The sequence below is a fragment of the Tubulanus polymorphus genome, chromosome 1 (genome assembly GCF_964204645.1).
Source record: "Tubulanus polymorphus chromosome 1, tnTubPoly1.2, whole genome shotgun sequence".
Classification (NCBI taxonomy): domain Eukaryota; kingdom Metazoa; phylum Nemertea; class Palaeonemertea; order Tubulaniformes; family Tubulanidae; genus Tubulanus; species Tubulanus polymorphus.
This window is the reverse complement of record NC_134025.1, coordinates 3,358,634-3,375,569: the sequence shown is the minus strand read 5'-3', so window position 1 is coordinate 3,375,569 and position 16,936 is coordinate 3,358,634. Positions and strand designations below refer to the sequence as shown.

The following is a 16,936-nucleotide window of genomic DNA, read 5'->3' as shown; positions in this document are numbered from 1 at the left end:
AGACAGAACTTGAACGGATCAGCGAATCACAGGCAACGTACTTTATCGTATTCGGTGAAAGTGGGTTTTCCCTATACGATGTCCATGCCGCAGTACTAACCATCCCTGAATTCACGAACAGAAACTAGATTTCCAAAGATCTCTGTTTAAAGTTCTTCGATATCACTATCCAATCACCAGAAGCTAGACACTATGATAATCATTCCTGACTAAAACAAACAACAAGAAAGACACAAAAAGTGAGTAAGGAAGGAGAGCTGATGAAAATTGAAATTCTTTTATTGAAATTAATAAGAACCGCTAATATAAGAAACCAATCTGGTACTGATATATTCACATAAACGGCAAGAACAAGTGTACTGAAAATGTTGTGTTTGTTTCAGCTCCTCAATTGACTTGCTGCAATAACAAGTGACAACTAATAAGATGCATCCAAAATCTGAACTACCAGTTCTGCCTCCTCCGCGGAAACCAAAAGGACACAGGCAAGAAGTTATCCATGAAGATCGTTTCACTCCAAGACCGTATCAGGTACGTCATATGTGTCGATAGAATCGCAATTTTGACATTTGTTCACCTCAAAGACTTCGCTAACCGATCAACTATCACCGAATTCAAATTTCAGGTTGAACTTTTGGATGTCGCTCTTGAGCGTAATACAATTGTATGTTTGGGAACTGGGAAAGGTAAAACTTTCATCGGTATCATGCTTATGAAAATGAAAGCCAGTGCAATCCGTAAACCATTTGATGAAGGAGGGAAAAGGACTATATTTTTGGTTCCAACCAGTAAGTAGGCCTGCATTTATGCTTTGTGTTTCATCTCCTGAAGATTCGACTCTCAATTAACTGATTAGGAATAATGATTAATTTCAACTTCAGAATTCTAGAAACAAGTGGATCGAGATAGACAAGTATCGGTGTTAATTTTGTAAATCATTTTTTGTAGCTCCTATGGTTGAACAGCAAGCGAAAGCGATAAGGTATCATACCGATTTCACAGTCGGTAACTATATCGGAGCGCTAGGCGTTGACCTTTGGACTGGTGAAAAATGGATTGAAGAATTTCAAAAGTATCAAATTCTGGTCATGACGCCTCAGATATTTTCCGACCTTCTTCATCACGGTTTCATCAGTTTGTCGCGGATAAACTTATTGATATTTGACGAGTGTCATATGGCCGTAAAGAATCACCCGTACGTGAATATTATGAAGTTTCACGACGTTTGCGAAGAGCATCCGGCGATTCTAGGACTGACGGCTGCGATATTGCATTCGAAATGTCGTTCGGACAGCGAACTCGATAAAACGATCCGCAATTTAGAACTTACGTTGCGTAGTGTCGCGGTAACGTCCTCGGATATGATCGCGTTGGACGCGTTCGGAACTCGACCGGAAGAGATTTTAATCGTCGTCGATGAATACGAAGATAAAACTGGATTAGTGAGAGAGTTCAGTGATTGGCTCGACGACGCGTTGTATTTCATGGAGAATGTGCTGATCAATGTGAACGAAGAAGATGGAGAGAAAGATCCGAGAAATTTAGCTAAATATGCTCTGCAAGAATGCTCGGTAAGTCATCCATCTACCGGTATTCATTTAAACCTTTATTTTCAGATATAACTACGTATACAAATTTCTAAATGAAAAAAAAATAAAACTTTTTCCCTACACCCTTCCAAAGTAAAATACAAAAGTAAAATACTCTTCAAGTAAAATACAAAATGAAATTTTAAACATTCCTCAATGTGGGATTGGACTTCGTTCAGTGTCAGAGTCAATACCTGTTGTTTGCTATTTTATCTGGTGGTATACTGTAAGTCAAAGATATGTTCTTCAACGTTTTCCCCACCTCCCTTGGAAATGTCGCTGTTAGAAATTCATCATCGAAGGTATTTAAAATAAAGGGCTTATCAATCTTTCATGAGATGGTTTTTGAAATGGCCTTTATTGTATATTTTTGTAGTGGATTTTGCACACGCTAGGACCGTGGTGCGCTGCTCACGTTGCCAAAGTATTCATCAAACAGTTATGCTGCCGTGTTGAACACGAACATCAGGAATTAACTCGTCAATTCATACACATGACACTGACCATTTTACGAATGATTTTCAACACATTCGAACAACGATTCGAAAATAATCTTACTCTAACTCTTGATGATTTCCATACTTTCTTCAGTCCTAAAGTTATGGAACTCATTAAGTTATTGTATGCGTATAAACCCGATGATGATTTTGTGATTGAGACGAAGGAAATAAACTCCGAATTGCCCGAGTTTGATGATTATATGGCCGGAGCTGAGGATATTTCAGATGATGACATGGATGGTGATAGTAATGACTCATTTGAGCTTTCTGACGAAGAGCCAATGGATACTAGCAATCAACCGAAATTCCCAGGTATGTGGCTTAACAAAAACAACTCTTATTTATTACTTAAGATATAATGTTATTCTATAAGCATATTCACCACCTTTCATTTATAGCTTATCAATATGTTGCCAAGAAAATATCAAATACTGGCGAAAAAGAGGATGGATCTAATAAAGAAGATGACAGTATGCTTGGTATTGTATTCGTTGAAAGGCGTCATGTTGCTTATGCCCTGAACAAATTGATTCAAGAATTATGCATCTGGGATGAGAAACTGTATTTCGTAAAAAGTAGCCATGTAATGGGCCACGGACAAAAAGGCGAAAATCCAGAAGCCAAAATGATGCAAAAAAAGTTGGATGAAACGATGAGGAAATTTCGCAATAAGGAAATTAATCTGTTGATTTCGACGAGCGTGTTAGAAGAAGGTCTAGATGTGCCAAAATGTAATCTGATTGTAAGATTTGATCTTCCAAGTACATACCGCGCTTACGTGCAGTCAAAGGTATGGTCAAATACATCTTATTAAAACTATTGAAAATGAACTTCGGTAAACTTCGCCTGACTTCGAAAAACTTGGACTGGCATAATTCGGCCGAGATCGGTCTGGTTGAAGATAGGAGAATAAAAGGAAATTACAAAAAAGATAGCGTTTTGTCTGACAGCGAAGTTTACTGTATTTCAATTGATTATTGGTATTTTGGAATCACATCGTGTACAATCATATTGCAGGGTCGAGCGAGGTCCCCTAAATCCAAGTACTACATGTTGGTCAGTAATGAATTGCAGTCTACATTTCCGAAAGAATTGCATATATACAGAGGAATCGAAAAAGTACGGAAAAATAAACAAAACTTATGGATGTCGATTTGATGAGTTACTGTGTATGTCATTTTGATGTATTTGATGCTGATTTGTGTTTAGATTCTTATGGAAAAATGTCGTCGTCGAGATGAACATGATGAAGATGAGATGGATGAACATTTAGCCAATGATCTCATTCCACCGTACATTCCATTTAAAGGCGAAGGTTCACCTCGGGTAACGATGGCTTCAGCTATTGCACTTGTTAATCGGTTAGTATTCTTCGGTTTGATACGTGCAACATTCTAGAAATGTTTGCTTCTGAATGAATGGGGTAGCAGGACCACTACTGCGCCAGGTGTGTTGCTAGTTTTCAATGCCAGTCAATGCTGGATCAATTGAAATTTAACGATACCCGGTAATTTCTCAAATTCTATGGAAATGTAGAAAAATTATGCCTCAATAAACTGGATAGCATGCGTGCTGGTACTCCATTGAAGTATGAATAATTTGTTTTTCAGATATTGCGCTAAACTGCCCAGTGATGCTTTCACTCATCTCACTCCAAAGTGTCGTATCATAGAGGAAATGATTAATGGGCAAAAACTGTTTACTTGTACACTTCAACTTCCAATAAACTCAGTTGTCAAACAACAAATTGTGGTAAATAACATTGTCTGTCAATTAATTGAAGATATCAAAATATGTAAACAGTATTGATTCGCTCAATTTGATAGAATGCGATTTTCATTTAGGGAGATCCGATGGTGAGAAAAAAGCTCGCAAAAATGTCTGTAGCTTTGAAAACCTGTAAGATACTACATGAAGCAAGTACGTACTGATTCTTTTGAAACGTTCGATCTACCTCGCAGATACGTGTATTGATGTTGAGAATATCGTGTTGAATTTTAGATGAATTAGACGATCGTCTTTTACCCGTTGGAAAAGAAGTCGTACAATATGAAGAGGAGAACGATTGGGAAGATGATGCTGACCATGGAATCAGTCGAACAGGAACAACTCGCAAAAAACAAAACTATTACAAAAAGGTAACGTTGTGATTATATGCGAGTTCATGCTTAGAGTTATCGCTGGTGTACACATATGTGATGCTTGCTATTTACAGAATGCTGATGCATTTATGAATAGTAAACCTGAACCAGGGAAACCTTCATATCTGTATCTCATCCATATGGTGCTAACGTGTCCAATCTCAGAAGAGCAGAATACTCGAGGAAGAAAACTTTACCCACCGGAAGAATATGATAAAGCGTTTGGTGTTCTCACTGCTAAAATGATACCAAATGTAAGTTTTGCATTTCGATGTGCATTCGAAAACGATAATTTCTTTCTGGATACTGTATGAAATAATCATTATTCCACAGATACCGCTGTTTCCTGTGTTCACGAGGTCTGGAGAAGTGACCGTTTCGTTAGTTCAACTTAACGATGATCTTTGTCACGATGAAGATCAACTTAAAAAACTGACAAATTTCCATCGGTATCTTTTTAATCGAGTTTTACGTCTCGAAAAAGATCCGATGGAATATAATCAAGAGAAGGCTCAATGTGGTTACTTAGTAATTCCTATCGATACAAGTAAGTTTGTATTATTTGTAGCATCTTAACCTGCATGCAAATATCAATTTATTTCAAGTATTTTCTCTTTTAAAGCTATCAAAGGAATCGATTGGAAATTTGTGGATGAAATCGATGAATGTCGAAATAGTAACTACAAGAAGTGCTTCAGTCAAAGTGCCAAACCCGATGAAAAATTTGAATTTCTTGAAGAAGACCACCTGGACGCCGTTGTCATGCCTGCGTATAGAAATCTAGATAAACCGCAGTATTTCTACGTGGCTGAAATTCGTACCGATCTCAGTCCACGAAGTCATTTCCCATCGCAAGAACTTTACGCCACATTCGAAGATTACTATCGTAGCAAATACGGTCTGAATGTAACGAATTTGAATCAGCCGCTACTGGATGTCGACCACACGTCGGCGCGTTTAAATCTACTCACTCCGCGATACATGAATCAAAAGGGAGTAGCGCTCCCGACGAGCAGCGCTCAAACAAAACGTGCCCGCCGTGAAAATCTGCAACAAAAACAAATCTTTATTCCAGAGCTGTGCGGAATTCATCCGTTTCCTGCTTCATTATGGCGTAAAACAGTATGCATACCAGCAATACTTTACCGCACAAATTATCTTCTTATCGCAAATGAAATTCGCTGCCTTATTGCGAGAGAGGCAGGAATCGGCACCGAGAATGTTCCTAATGATTTTTCATTTCCAAAGTTGGACTTCGGATTCAGCTTAAAAGTGAAACAGATGAACGAGCAACTGGCTGCAGATGAAGCGAAAACTGAAGTGGACCAAGCGAACGGCAGCAGTAATGAGGATGATAATGGTGATGAGGATAAGGATTTTGATGATAATAATGATGAGGATGATGTCTATGATGTTGATGAAAGAAATGATGTTGAGGACGATGATGATGAGGATGATGTCAATGATGTTGATGAAAGTAATGGTGTTGAGGATAATGATGATGAGGATAATGATGATGTTGATGATGAGGATGATGATCTTCATTCTATGCAAACTATTAACTCATCTAGTGCTGATTGTAATGACTATGTATTTGGTGCTAATTTCGACGATGAAAACAAGTCTACCAACGAAATCCACGCTGCTTCTCCATCATCTTCCACTGACACAAATGGAAAACCTCTCGGAGATGATTTGCTAACACTGAGAATGCAAGATAATCAGGATGACTGTGATATCAACAACTGTGCTAATGATGGATTTAATACACTATTTTCTAGTCAGCCTTTTATAGAAAATAAATATGGACCTAGTCCATGTCTTATATTACAAACATTGACAATGTCAAATGCTAACGATTTCTTCAATCTGGAAAGATTGGAAACAATTGGTGATTCATTTCTCAAGTTTGCCATTACTGCTTATTTGTATTGCATGTATCCAAGCATTCATGAAGGTAAACTTAGTCATCTTAGAAGTAAACAAGTGAGCAACATCAACTTATTCAAGTTAGGTATTCGTAAGGGATTCGCCGAATGCATGGTGTCGACGAAATTTGAACCAACTGAAAACTGGTTACCTTCGGGTTATGTTATTCGTAGTGATTGTCATTCGGGTGTGTTACGGATTCCTGCCGATATAAATGTGTGGAATCCGAATTGCACAAAAACGCAAACAGCTGCCAATGTCGATACAACCAATCCTGAGATCGGTTCAGCTGAAGATCAGAAGAAAGCTTTCGAGAAGGAATTACAAGAAATTTTACGCGCTGATGAAGAAAAGAACGATACGACTATACCTGCTGATCATATGCTTATTCCTTACAATCTACAAACACAGCACAGTCTTCCAAAAAAGAGTATAGCAGATTGTGTAGAGGCTCTGATCGGTTGTTATTTGATAACCTGCGGAATGAAAGATGCATTGCAATTCATGAGTTGGTTGGGTTTAAAAGTGCTTCCAAAACACGAGAATCGAGAATTCATTGATCTTCAACAACCGCCGTCACCTTTACTCACACACGAACCCAACGCAGAACATCGTCTCAATCACATGTTGGACGGATTTGAGGCATTTGAAGCAAAAATCAATTACACATTCAAAGATCGAGCGTATCTGTTACAGGCATTTACACACGCTTCCTTCCATTACAATACAATCACTGATTGCTACCAAAGGTGAGATACATTTTCACATTTGCTGTCAAGATAACTGTTTCATCAATATTTACGCAAAGTTAACTACCAATATGTGCTACTCTCTTTCAGGTTAGAATTCCTGGGCGATGCTATTCTTGATTATGTGATTACACGACACTTGTTTCAGGACTCTAAAAAACATTCCCCTGGTAATAGAAATAATAAAAAAACGTGCATGCAAACATTGTAAATGTAATCATATTATATCGTTATCTAATTAAAGAATTTATTTCATCTTAGGTGTGCTTACTGATCTACGTTCAGCCCTTGTCAACAATAACATTTTTGCTGCCCTCGCCGTAAAATGGGACTTTCACAAGTACTTTAAAGCTGTCTCTCCACAACTCTTCCACGTTATCAACGAATTTGTCCAATGGCAGAAAGAGAAAATGAATGATGAAATCACTGTAGATGAGGTAATTATATCATATCCTCACAAATATTTCAACTCTCAAATTCTAGTTTTCACTATGTTGTATACTGATCATTTTAGTTCTTGGACTCCGACTCCGATGAAAGCAGTGAAGAAGAAGATATTGAAATTCCAAAAGCTCTAGGCGATATATTTGAATCAGTTGCTGGAGCAATTTATTTGGATAGTGGAATGGATTTAGAAACTGTTTGGAAAGTCTATTTTCATATGATGAGGCCTCAAATAGGTCAGTTGATTCGTACATATTTACCCAGCAGCTAGATCTATTGATTTCTTAGTGATATCAAATAAATTTCTTTTCTAGAAATGTTTACATCGAATATTCCTAAGTCTCCAGTACGTGAATTACTGGAACTAGAACCTGAAGCTGCCAAATTCGAGTACGTAAATCAATTATTCGAGAAAATTTGAAATCCATGACATTGCTATATGAGCTGTGTTATATTTTTCAGGAAACCTGAACGAACTATGGATGGAAAGATTAGAGTTACTGTTAATGTAATGGGAAAGGGGACGTACACGGGAGTTGGCAGAAATTACCGTATTGCTAAGAGTGCAGCAGCGAAACGTGCGCTGAAAGCTCTGAAAAACTTGAAACAAAATTTAGCAAATGTAGCGGAAGATTACATGGACATGTAGCTTCTTTTTCTAATATTCATAGTGTACCAAATTTTTGATAGATTTTGCTTATAAGGAAAGTTGCTGTAACGCATTTATGTAATGTAGGAATTTGTTAAGAAATAATGTGTACTTTCAAAGAAAGTTTTCATATTGTCATGTCGTTTGTAATCTTATATGAAATAATTGTGGTACTTTTTGACAATGAAAGAGTTTTGGTAGATTGGTCAACAACTTGTCATAAGTGATTACATGTTGAAGAAGGTGCTATTGATTTTATATCGTTAATATTATGCACTAATTTTGTCCATTCAAAGAAAATGAAATGGCTTAGATCTTTATTGGATTTTTATTGGAACTAATAATGTGCCAGTTAATACGACATACAACATTGGAATTTTATATCTTCCTCAACAAGTGTTATTGGAAAAGAAAAAATGATGATTGTCTATTTTGTTTTCTCAATAAAAAAAGGAATCTGCTACCATGAATATGTTGTATTTGAATTCGAAGTTTCGTCATTAATTATTGATAGTTCAGGATTCGAACCTCCTCTCTAATTTTGACATCGCGTAATCACAAGCAGAGCGTCCCATAGACTGGTTGCCTTTCCCATACAAATTGAAGATAGATACCGGTAACCAGTCTAACTCCGGAGCTGCAGCTACCCGGAAATGAACAAACTGCCCGCTGTTTATGAACCTAAAATTATATACTTGCTATTCGACTGAGCGCTTAACATTCGTCAAGGATTACTGCTAACAGTTAGAAAACATTTACAGAATGCCAAAGGTTCCACCCATAATATTAATAGCCTAATTCGACTTAGTACTCGTATTTTGTACCAGAATATGTATACAAATGTCTCATAACAGAAACCAATCAAATTAAATTTTCTATTTATTGTGCCCATGGACCATAGTAAGGATGAATCATTTTTCATTTCGGCTTGAACTTTTCTAGGGTAAAACGAAATCCCAGTCCCAAGTAATTAAAACTAAGCCATCCCAAGGAAGAAGTCAAAACAATAAGCGATCCAGAGTTTCAACAGAAGATACGGATGACGCTCAAAATAAACCGGTCAGTCCAGTTCGAAAAAAAGTGACTCGTGCAAGGAGTGCTAAAGAGCAACCACTGATAGATTCAAGTAATTTGAAAAATGCTAAAGATAAACAGTTAGAATCCACTGATGAGAAATTAGGTACAGAGACTGAGAATAGCTGTCCAGCAACTATACAAGAAAAAGAAAATGATAATGTGACCATAAATGCGATTACGAAGCAAATTCAATCGGAACAGGGTAAGGAAGGTCTGTAGAATTCTCTAAATTGCTTTTTTATTTACTATCATGCTCAAAGTTTGATGATATTTTTTAGGTCCGAGTCCGCGATGGGGACATTCATTCAGTTTGATCGAGGATGAGAAAGCTATTCTTATTGGAGGACAAGGTGCCAAACAGCAGTTCAGTAAAGACTCGTCATGGTTGTATGATCTCGGTATGAATCTATTGAAATGAATAGCGGATTATATAAGTGAAATCCGTTGAGCGTGTTAGATTTATCAGATATATGGGTACTCTCTGATTGTAGTTGGAAAGCAATGGACTAATCCTAAAACTCAATTTGATGGAATGAATCCAGAGTTACGCGTTGGACATTCAGCCTCTTATGATCCAGCGGTACGGTGTATATATATTTATGGTGGTTCTAAGAATAAACGCTGGTTTAATGATGTACATGCGTTGGATCTGGAGGAATATAAATGGCAGCTGATCAAAGTAAGTACATCATTGAAAAATTCCTAGTCCTGTAATGTACGCCGTACTATAATAAGTCCTCGCTTATTTTCCTTTACTTTCTTATCAGACTCAAGGAAATGCCCCGACCAGAGCGTACCATACTTCCACTCTTTACCGACATGAACTCTGGATATTTGGTGGTATTTTTCCTCAGCCTGATCCGCAACCAGATGGTTCCAGCAATGATATTCACATTTACAGTCCATTAACCGAAAGTTGGTACATGCCGATAGTTACTGGAAGTGAACGCCCTCAACCGAGATCTGGGTATGTTGTCAGACGATTACAAAAATGCTGTATTTTACATTCAATTTCAAAGATCATTCAATCAATTAGAATTGTCATAATTCTTCAGGCATTCAGCAACACTTATCAGTGACGAATTAGTAGTGTTTGGAGGCTGGGATTTTCCATACTGTTTCAATGACATCTATATTTTAGATATGAGTAAGTAATCAATCTCACACGACCCTGAAATTAACTTATACATAACAAGTTTAATGAAATTCATTTTTTTATGAAGGTATTGTAGAGTGGACTAAACCTGAAGTCAATGGTACACCACCAACACCTAGAAGGTTTGTAACAGCATGAAATGAATGATAAATAAATTCATTTGTAATCTCCTATTATTGAATTTAATGACATATCTTTCATGATTCATTATTAGTTGGCATTCAGCCTGTCGCCTGCGTGGAAATCAGATCTTGATTCATGGTGGTTATAATGGAAATGTTGCCTTATCAGATACGGCAGGTTTTAACGTTGGTGAGTTATTTACGCGTGCGCATACACTACCGACATTATATTACTGTATTTACCTACATTTGAATGGGTAATTATTGATCTATTTCAGACACAAAAACATGGTTTAACGTGAAGACTGATCCACTACTGATATCAAGAGCAGGGCTGGATATTATTTGTCAACCAAACCACAATGAGAAGAAGAGTGATAGTGACGATATAGTGATATTTGGTGGTGGCGACAATGATGGAAATTTCTATGATGATTTAGTAGAATTGAATGTGCCATACGGTCGACTGAAATCTCAATAAATGAAATAGAAACATTAGTCCACCATTTTATACTTATATCAGAGCTTCTTTAAACCAGTTTGTACATTCCTTTACAATAAATATGTAATGTATTTTGCTTAATTGAGTCCTCCGTTTATTCCTATTTGACTTGCATTGATACATTTCATGATCCTGGGTAGAATTCATAACTCTGGTTAAAAGTTGTCACTCCCAACTCTGAGTAAGACAAGAGTCTACTGTATTGTTCCCTGCATTAGCTGAATGATTTAAATCCCTTCACGACTGAAAATCATGAACTTACTATTTCTATATATACTGCATTTATTAACCCGAATATACCATTAAACAATTTACAACAAAAATATACTTCAGCTCTTTTATAATATATCAATATAGTTATATCTCTTCATAAACTTATATAAAATTTGGTTTTAACATAATACAATATGGATTAATTTTGGAGTTCTTATTATGAACTGACATCAAAAAACAATAAACTATTGATGAAAAAACTTTAAAAATACATGTTCCATTTCCAGCAAAAAATAAATTCACTTAGTTGATATGGAATTCTTTAAGTTCTAGAATTTATAGTTACCCAGTAAATACACATGTATACAATTAAAGCGATAATACTGAAAATATTTTTATAAGTTTTGATTGTTGCTCAATTAGTACATGCCATACATAATGTGCTTTAAAAAAATTCAGAGTTTTTCATCAGAAATTCCGATTTTTTCATAAATCGATTTAGTGAAAAATGAAGAAAATATGGAAAAATAATAGGCATGAAATAGATATGGAATATAATAAAGAAGAGGTAGCATGACAAAACTGAAGTACTGGTACCAGGGGTACTGTCGATGTAACTAAGAGCAAAGACCAAAATCTTCAAAAGGCAGCTTACAGCTTATGACGTGTTGATTAAATGAAATAATTATCATTGGAAAACAGAAAAGTTCAGATCTACTAAAAATGTGAACGAACAGACATTGATCTACAGTTCTTCATGATTTGAATTGTCGCCCATCGGTTTCTTTTTGGGATCATCCAATACACCAGCATTTTTCAGATCTTGAATATCCGCTTTTATCTGATTATCCGGTGCATCATTTGTTGTAGGATCTGATGTCTCTTCTTCTTCCTTTTCATAGTCACGACCAGTGCCTTTAAATCTTCCAGAATATCGGGGTCCATGTTCCTCTTGATCTTCTATTCGATATTACAAAAGTAAAAAGATGAATCAGTGAATAAGACAAGAACTGCTTACAAATTATTTGTTATTCTTGAAAATATAAAACTACTCACGAATGGCATTATACAGAGCATTATCATCTACCTCTCCCGTTTCATAATTACGTAACTTCAATCTATTAACATCATAACCAGGATGCAACGGTTTGAATTGATGCTTTTGAAGAACAACTGAAATACGGAAAGGAACTAAAATCTGTTACATACAAATTCATAGAAAATATTCGGAATCTTCATGAGCTGCCAGATGTACTAACCACTTGGTTCTATTTTTCCATCCCTAACAGAAGCTAACCATTCAATAAGTCCAGTTTCAGTTAACATCGATTTTTCATATATGAATACCACGTTCTATAAAATTTTAAGTACGCCGGCGTGAAAACCTTAAAACAATTCACTGTAATAAATAGCTAAAAGCTTCGATAACTTACACTTCTCTTGTTTAATAAAGCTACTGATGGTATACGAATTTCCTTTATGTACATTTCAAGAATCCTGGTAGCGACACCATCAACTTCATGGCTAAACAAATACGTATATAAATATTTAGATATAGTTTACAATCACTATTACAGTTTATACACTGTAATTTATTCACTCACACATTCATCCAGGCAAATGTAAATTCATTGAATTTCCTACTCGCTGCAATATCGGCAACCATCTTAGAATACAAGTTTGCATCATTATTCATGATGTCTGTGAACAAAATGACCATAGGTTTTCCTCTTCTGTACATGACTGGAAAACTCTTGGTTGTCAATTCACTCTGGAATAGAAGAATTTGCCGCATCATACAATGCATCTGTTTGCTTATCATTATCAACCAATTAGAAAATGAATGTGACTTACAAACAGTGGTAATTGTTGTTTTCTCACAAATTTCAGAAGGTTATCGACAGTAGGTGTACCATCAAAAACAACAAATGACTGTATATCATTTCTATGCAATAGTACTATACATGGATAGGAAGCGCCAAACTTCTCACAGCTATATCATAAACAAAATAAAAGAAATGTTAAATTCTATATTTTATATCAATTGTTCATGCGTCATCTGATTGACAAGAGATGACTTACCTTTTTGTTGATGATTCATCAACGCTTAGACCAAATAGCATTTTTCCGTGAAGTTTTTCCGCAAGACTAATGAACGCCTTAAACTCTAAAATATCACAGAAACACAATTTAACGAAACAATTCTTGTAATCTGGTTTAAAATCTTTTAAGTACACTTACCATTAGAATGCATTTTCAAGTGGCCAAAAACTGCTACATTTGAAAATTCTTTCAAATCGCTCGGGGTTTCACCGTTAATAAATGCATCGATTGATTTCTGTGATTTCAGTATCAATGGATTTGATCGCTCGAACCTTTAAAATATTCAACACGAGAAACGATTAATATTTAGACATACACAAACTCTGTGTAGCATGATACAAGTTTCCACTTACAGCTTCATAGCAGAAAACGCAGATTTACCATCGAGCATTCCATCATATTGTAACTTTTTGCCTTTACTGTAAATCTGCACAGTTGGATATTTGGTGATATTCTCTTTACTGCAGATGTCAGTCCAATCTGAACAATCGACTGTAGACACATGTTCTGAGTCGATCACATTCGGATACATTTTATTGGCGACAATCAAGGAGTTCAAAAAGGCAGAACTCGATTGACTCCCTGAAAATATTCATAGTTAACTACAATTGAGAAACATCGATGTGATATCTTTATCTCTCCTTGATACTGAACTTACATGATACAAAATATGTTACAAGATGAATGTTGTCCTTCATGATTTCTGGGAATGTTTTGTCTGTCAACCTTGGCCAATGATTTTGAATATCTATCACTCTTGGTTCACCATATGACATCATACCGAGTATTACTTCATCATCTTGGAGCTGAACAACTAATACAAAAAAAAGCTGTTTAAAGAAGTATCCACAGTGTAGACACTTTTTAAGAATAATGCAGACTGGATCAATCTACTATTTCAAAATAATCCAAACAAGATGTTTTTCAAATCTTACCATCCATTCCATCATGAAAGATGTTTTCTTCTAAATTATCCAGTGCAATAGTATTCTTGCTTTTTGTGAAAAAAGAACTTCTTATGAATTTGAGACAGTTATCTTCTGAGAAACGATGTACCATTTCTTTCTTCATTGACTAGAAATATTCAATTTTAGAACACATCATTATTAGAGCAACTAAAAGAAGATGACATGGTAAGATAATTATCAAGGATCGGAACTTGCCTCGTTAAGTTTGTTCAAAGCAACTGAAGGGAATTGCCGGTTTTTTGTCATGTCATAACCAAGATGTTCAATGTTAACTTTATTTCTACAATAAAGGTGATAGAATTCAGTCACATTTTGAAGGATAATGCTTGCAGTATGAGTAGAATCTCTTAGAAACTTACACATCAATCATAACCACTCTTAATTGACCAAAATATAAGTGACTGATATTCAGTGCAATAGGATATAATTGATCGATGGATTCTGTTCCAGCATGAAGTATATGAACTTCATCTTGAGGATCATTTAACAGTTTAGCGTTTATATCATCAATAGAATTCACTTTGACCTAAAAATATTCAAAAATGAAACATCGGTACAAGTAGTATTTCTAGTTAAGAATAGATAACATAAAATAGTTCTTATCTTTACCACGTAAGGCTTGTAGCTTGTATTAACAAAATTTGAAAATATTTCTCGATCCATGGGCAGTCTATATTTGATCATTTTACAAGGCTCATCAGCCGCTACATCCTTACACATCATCAGCCAGCATTGGAAGTCAGCTCCTTCTTTCAATTCACTGAAAGGTAATATCATACAGGTTTCTGAACTGGATCTGATATACCGAGTTGAAATGAGTGCAAAAGGGACATTATTGCTTTCACGTGTTATTACTGGAGACAATTCAAGTAGAAAGCCTGCAATTCAATACACACTATATCTTTCTAATAGTGTTTAAACGTCTAGCTTAAATTCTTCGTATATTCATCTAACCATCAGTGAAGTACACGTATATTATCGTACTTAATTCAGGATTCCACATATAACCAACCCATATCTATTGAATTATTCATTAGAAATCTAAGAGCCTCCGAACGAATATAAAATTCGATCAATCTATCGACCAGGTGTTCCAGCTGAGGATGAATACATAAAATATTGCTCTATTTACATATAAATCATCAATTTATAATGATAGTAAAAAGAGCACTTATCCCTGACACCTGTGCAACGCAGTTAACACTTATCTATGCATCAATCATTTTGAATTATTATTCAGGCTTAAGTGTGGTAATGATGTAGAGATCACAAACTGAATAATGTACGGATAAATCATTAATGAACACGATGTAAAAGCCACCTACGGCATATGCTTGACAGCTTTAACAGTTGTTGTCACAGCAAATTTCATTTTCTTTAGGTTTTCAATAATAGTTTCCAGAATATGCATATGTTCTGTAAGATAATAGAAATATCAATTATATTGAGCGGTAGATTTTACATCAATTTCTTTATATAATCATTATAAACTATTTCAAATTGAACTATGGTGTTGTTCTTACCATATGTACCAAAAGAATGCACATACGCAATAAGTGCATTCTGATTGGCAGCTCTGCTTCTGGGTTCAATGTATTGAGCATCGGCCAAAGACCTAAATATCTTAACATCATCCAAAACATACAGTCTGAAATGGTCAATTTTGACACTGAAATTCCAGCAATTCCAGCGATTTTGACTCAGTCAATCTGAATGAAAAATACTTACTGTAACAAGTTTGCAACAATTGATGATAAATCAAACATAGTATCAACACCAAGGGCAACTAATTTACTACCTTGCCTGCAAAACAATCAATTATCATATAAAATTCTAGTCGAAGTTTTGTTATTTGGAAACGGGATATTAGTATTTTTTCAATTGATAAGATTCTTGACTTACCGATAGACATACAAATTAATAAAAACATCTTCCTCTGAACATTCAGGTGCATTTTCTTTGTCACAGTCATACTAGAAGTGCCCAAAATGAATAAAAATATCAGCCCTATATGAATCACTTGAAATCAGAATATATATTGGTATTAAAACATAAAATCCCACATACTACTTTAAGTCTAAAAAAGAAAATTTATTTCTTTAGACTGGAGGAGTATTAGTAATCCACCAAAATATTCAAACTTTGAATAGACATTTCAGTTCAATTATATTACACTTTTGGAATTTCATACAATTTTATTACTGGCAGCCTTCTTATTTTAACCAATGTAATTTGGAGATTTTCACTTACTCGCAATAGTTCAATATCATATTTCCCATTCATATATTGGGCAGACTCTTTAATCGCGATTAGTATATACTTGTCATCACCAGCAGCTAAAATAAAAGATACTTTAATTTTCTAATTACCAATAAAAACGACCTACAAGTAGGCCAAAGATGGAATCACTCAATATACCAGTACCTTTAGAAAAGAAATACACCACTTTCAATTCATTACTGGGTCGACTTGAGATATTCTTTTTGAAGATGTTTAATTCATTCAAATCAATTGTCCGAATTTCTTGAGCTTCGGCACCTTCAGTGTTGTCGTCCTTGAAACTTGAATTGTCGTCATTTTCTTTTTTCTCCTGCTGTACCGCGTTCAAATCTTGTTGCTGATCTTGTTGAGCAGTTGTATAGCAAACCAAAAATATGGTTAAAAGTACGACACACGATTTCATGTCGATCGAAGCTAAGGTACTGTTGTTATTACGTAAATTGCACTATGGCGATCGCAGTGAACGCAGCAACAACCGAACGGAACACTGAACACGGAAGTACTGAGGGAAAAC

The 16,936-nt window shown here is 35.5% G+C and overlaps 3 protein-coding genes across 3 annotated transcripts; 2 read left to right on the top strand and 1 right to left on the bottom strand.

Moving 5' to 3' along the window:
- The first annotated feature begins 95 nt into the window (after positions 1 to 95).
- Positions 96 to 8,451, top strand: LOC141915555 (endoribonuclease Dicer-S-like). The gene is made up of 19 exons (XM_074807131.1): positions 96 to 239; positions 384 to 531; positions 626 to 788; positions 949 to 1,571; positions 1,966 to 2,401; positions 2,488 to 2,879; positions 3,107 to 3,208; positions 3,299 to 3,450; positions 3,700 to 3,841; positions 3,934 to 4,009; positions 4,091 to 4,227; positions 4,305 to 4,484; positions 4,564 to 4,777; positions 4,853 to 6,908; positions 6,999 to 7,078; positions 7,170 to 7,345; positions 7,423 to 7,588; positions 7,667 to 7,742; positions 7,815 to 8,451. The coding sequence occupies exons 2-19, from the start codon at positions 427 to 429 to the stop codon at positions 7,999 to 8,001; spliced, it is 5,463 nt and encodes a 1,820-aa protein (XP_074663232.1). The 5' UTR covers positions 96 to 239; positions 384 to 426; the 3' UTR covers positions 8,002 to 8,451.
- Positions 8,452 to 8,662: 211 nt separating this feature from the next.
- LOC141913554 (kelch domain-containing protein 1-like) lies at positions 8,663 to 10,892 on the top strand. Its single transcript, XM_074804961.1, has 9 exons — positions 8,663 to 8,772; positions 8,944 to 9,280; positions 9,357 to 9,476; positions 9,570 to 9,757; positions 9,846 to 10,045; positions 10,134 to 10,225; positions 10,302 to 10,356; positions 10,449 to 10,546; positions 10,635 to 10,892. Exons 1-9 carry the CDS (start codon positions 8,764 to 8,766, stop codon positions 10,835 to 10,837), a joined length of 1,302 nt encoding a protein of 433 aa, XP_074661062.1. The 5' UTR covers positions 8,663 to 8,763; the 3' UTR covers positions 10,838 to 10,892.
- A 93-nt stretch (positions 10,893 to 10,985) lies between these two features.
- LOC141906110 (thioredoxin domain-containing protein 16-like) lies at positions 10,986 to 16,933 on the bottom strand. Its single transcript, XM_074795318.1, has 20 exons — positions 16,567 to 16,933; positions 16,393 to 16,478; positions 16,045 to 16,115; positions 15,871 to 15,945; positions 15,666 to 15,790; positions 15,468 to 15,558; positions 14,752 to 14,902; positions 14,502 to 14,668; positions 14,338 to 14,422; positions 14,110 to 14,248; positions 13,833 to 13,988; positions 13,528 to 13,756; positions 13,313 to 13,446; positions 13,154 to 13,238; positions 12,926 to 13,064; positions 12,676 to 12,842; positions 12,505 to 12,595; positions 12,331 to 12,424; positions 12,128 to 12,244; positions 10,986 to 12,031 (listed from the first exon to the last, which is right to left on the bottom strand). The coding sequence occupies exons 1-20, from the start codon at positions 16,823 to 16,825 to the stop codon at positions 11,817 to 11,819; spliced, it is 2,676 nt and encodes an 891-aa protein (XP_074651419.1). The 5' UTR covers positions 16,826 to 16,933; the 3' UTR covers positions 10,986 to 11,816.
- Positions 16,934 to 16,936: the final 3 nt, after the last annotated feature.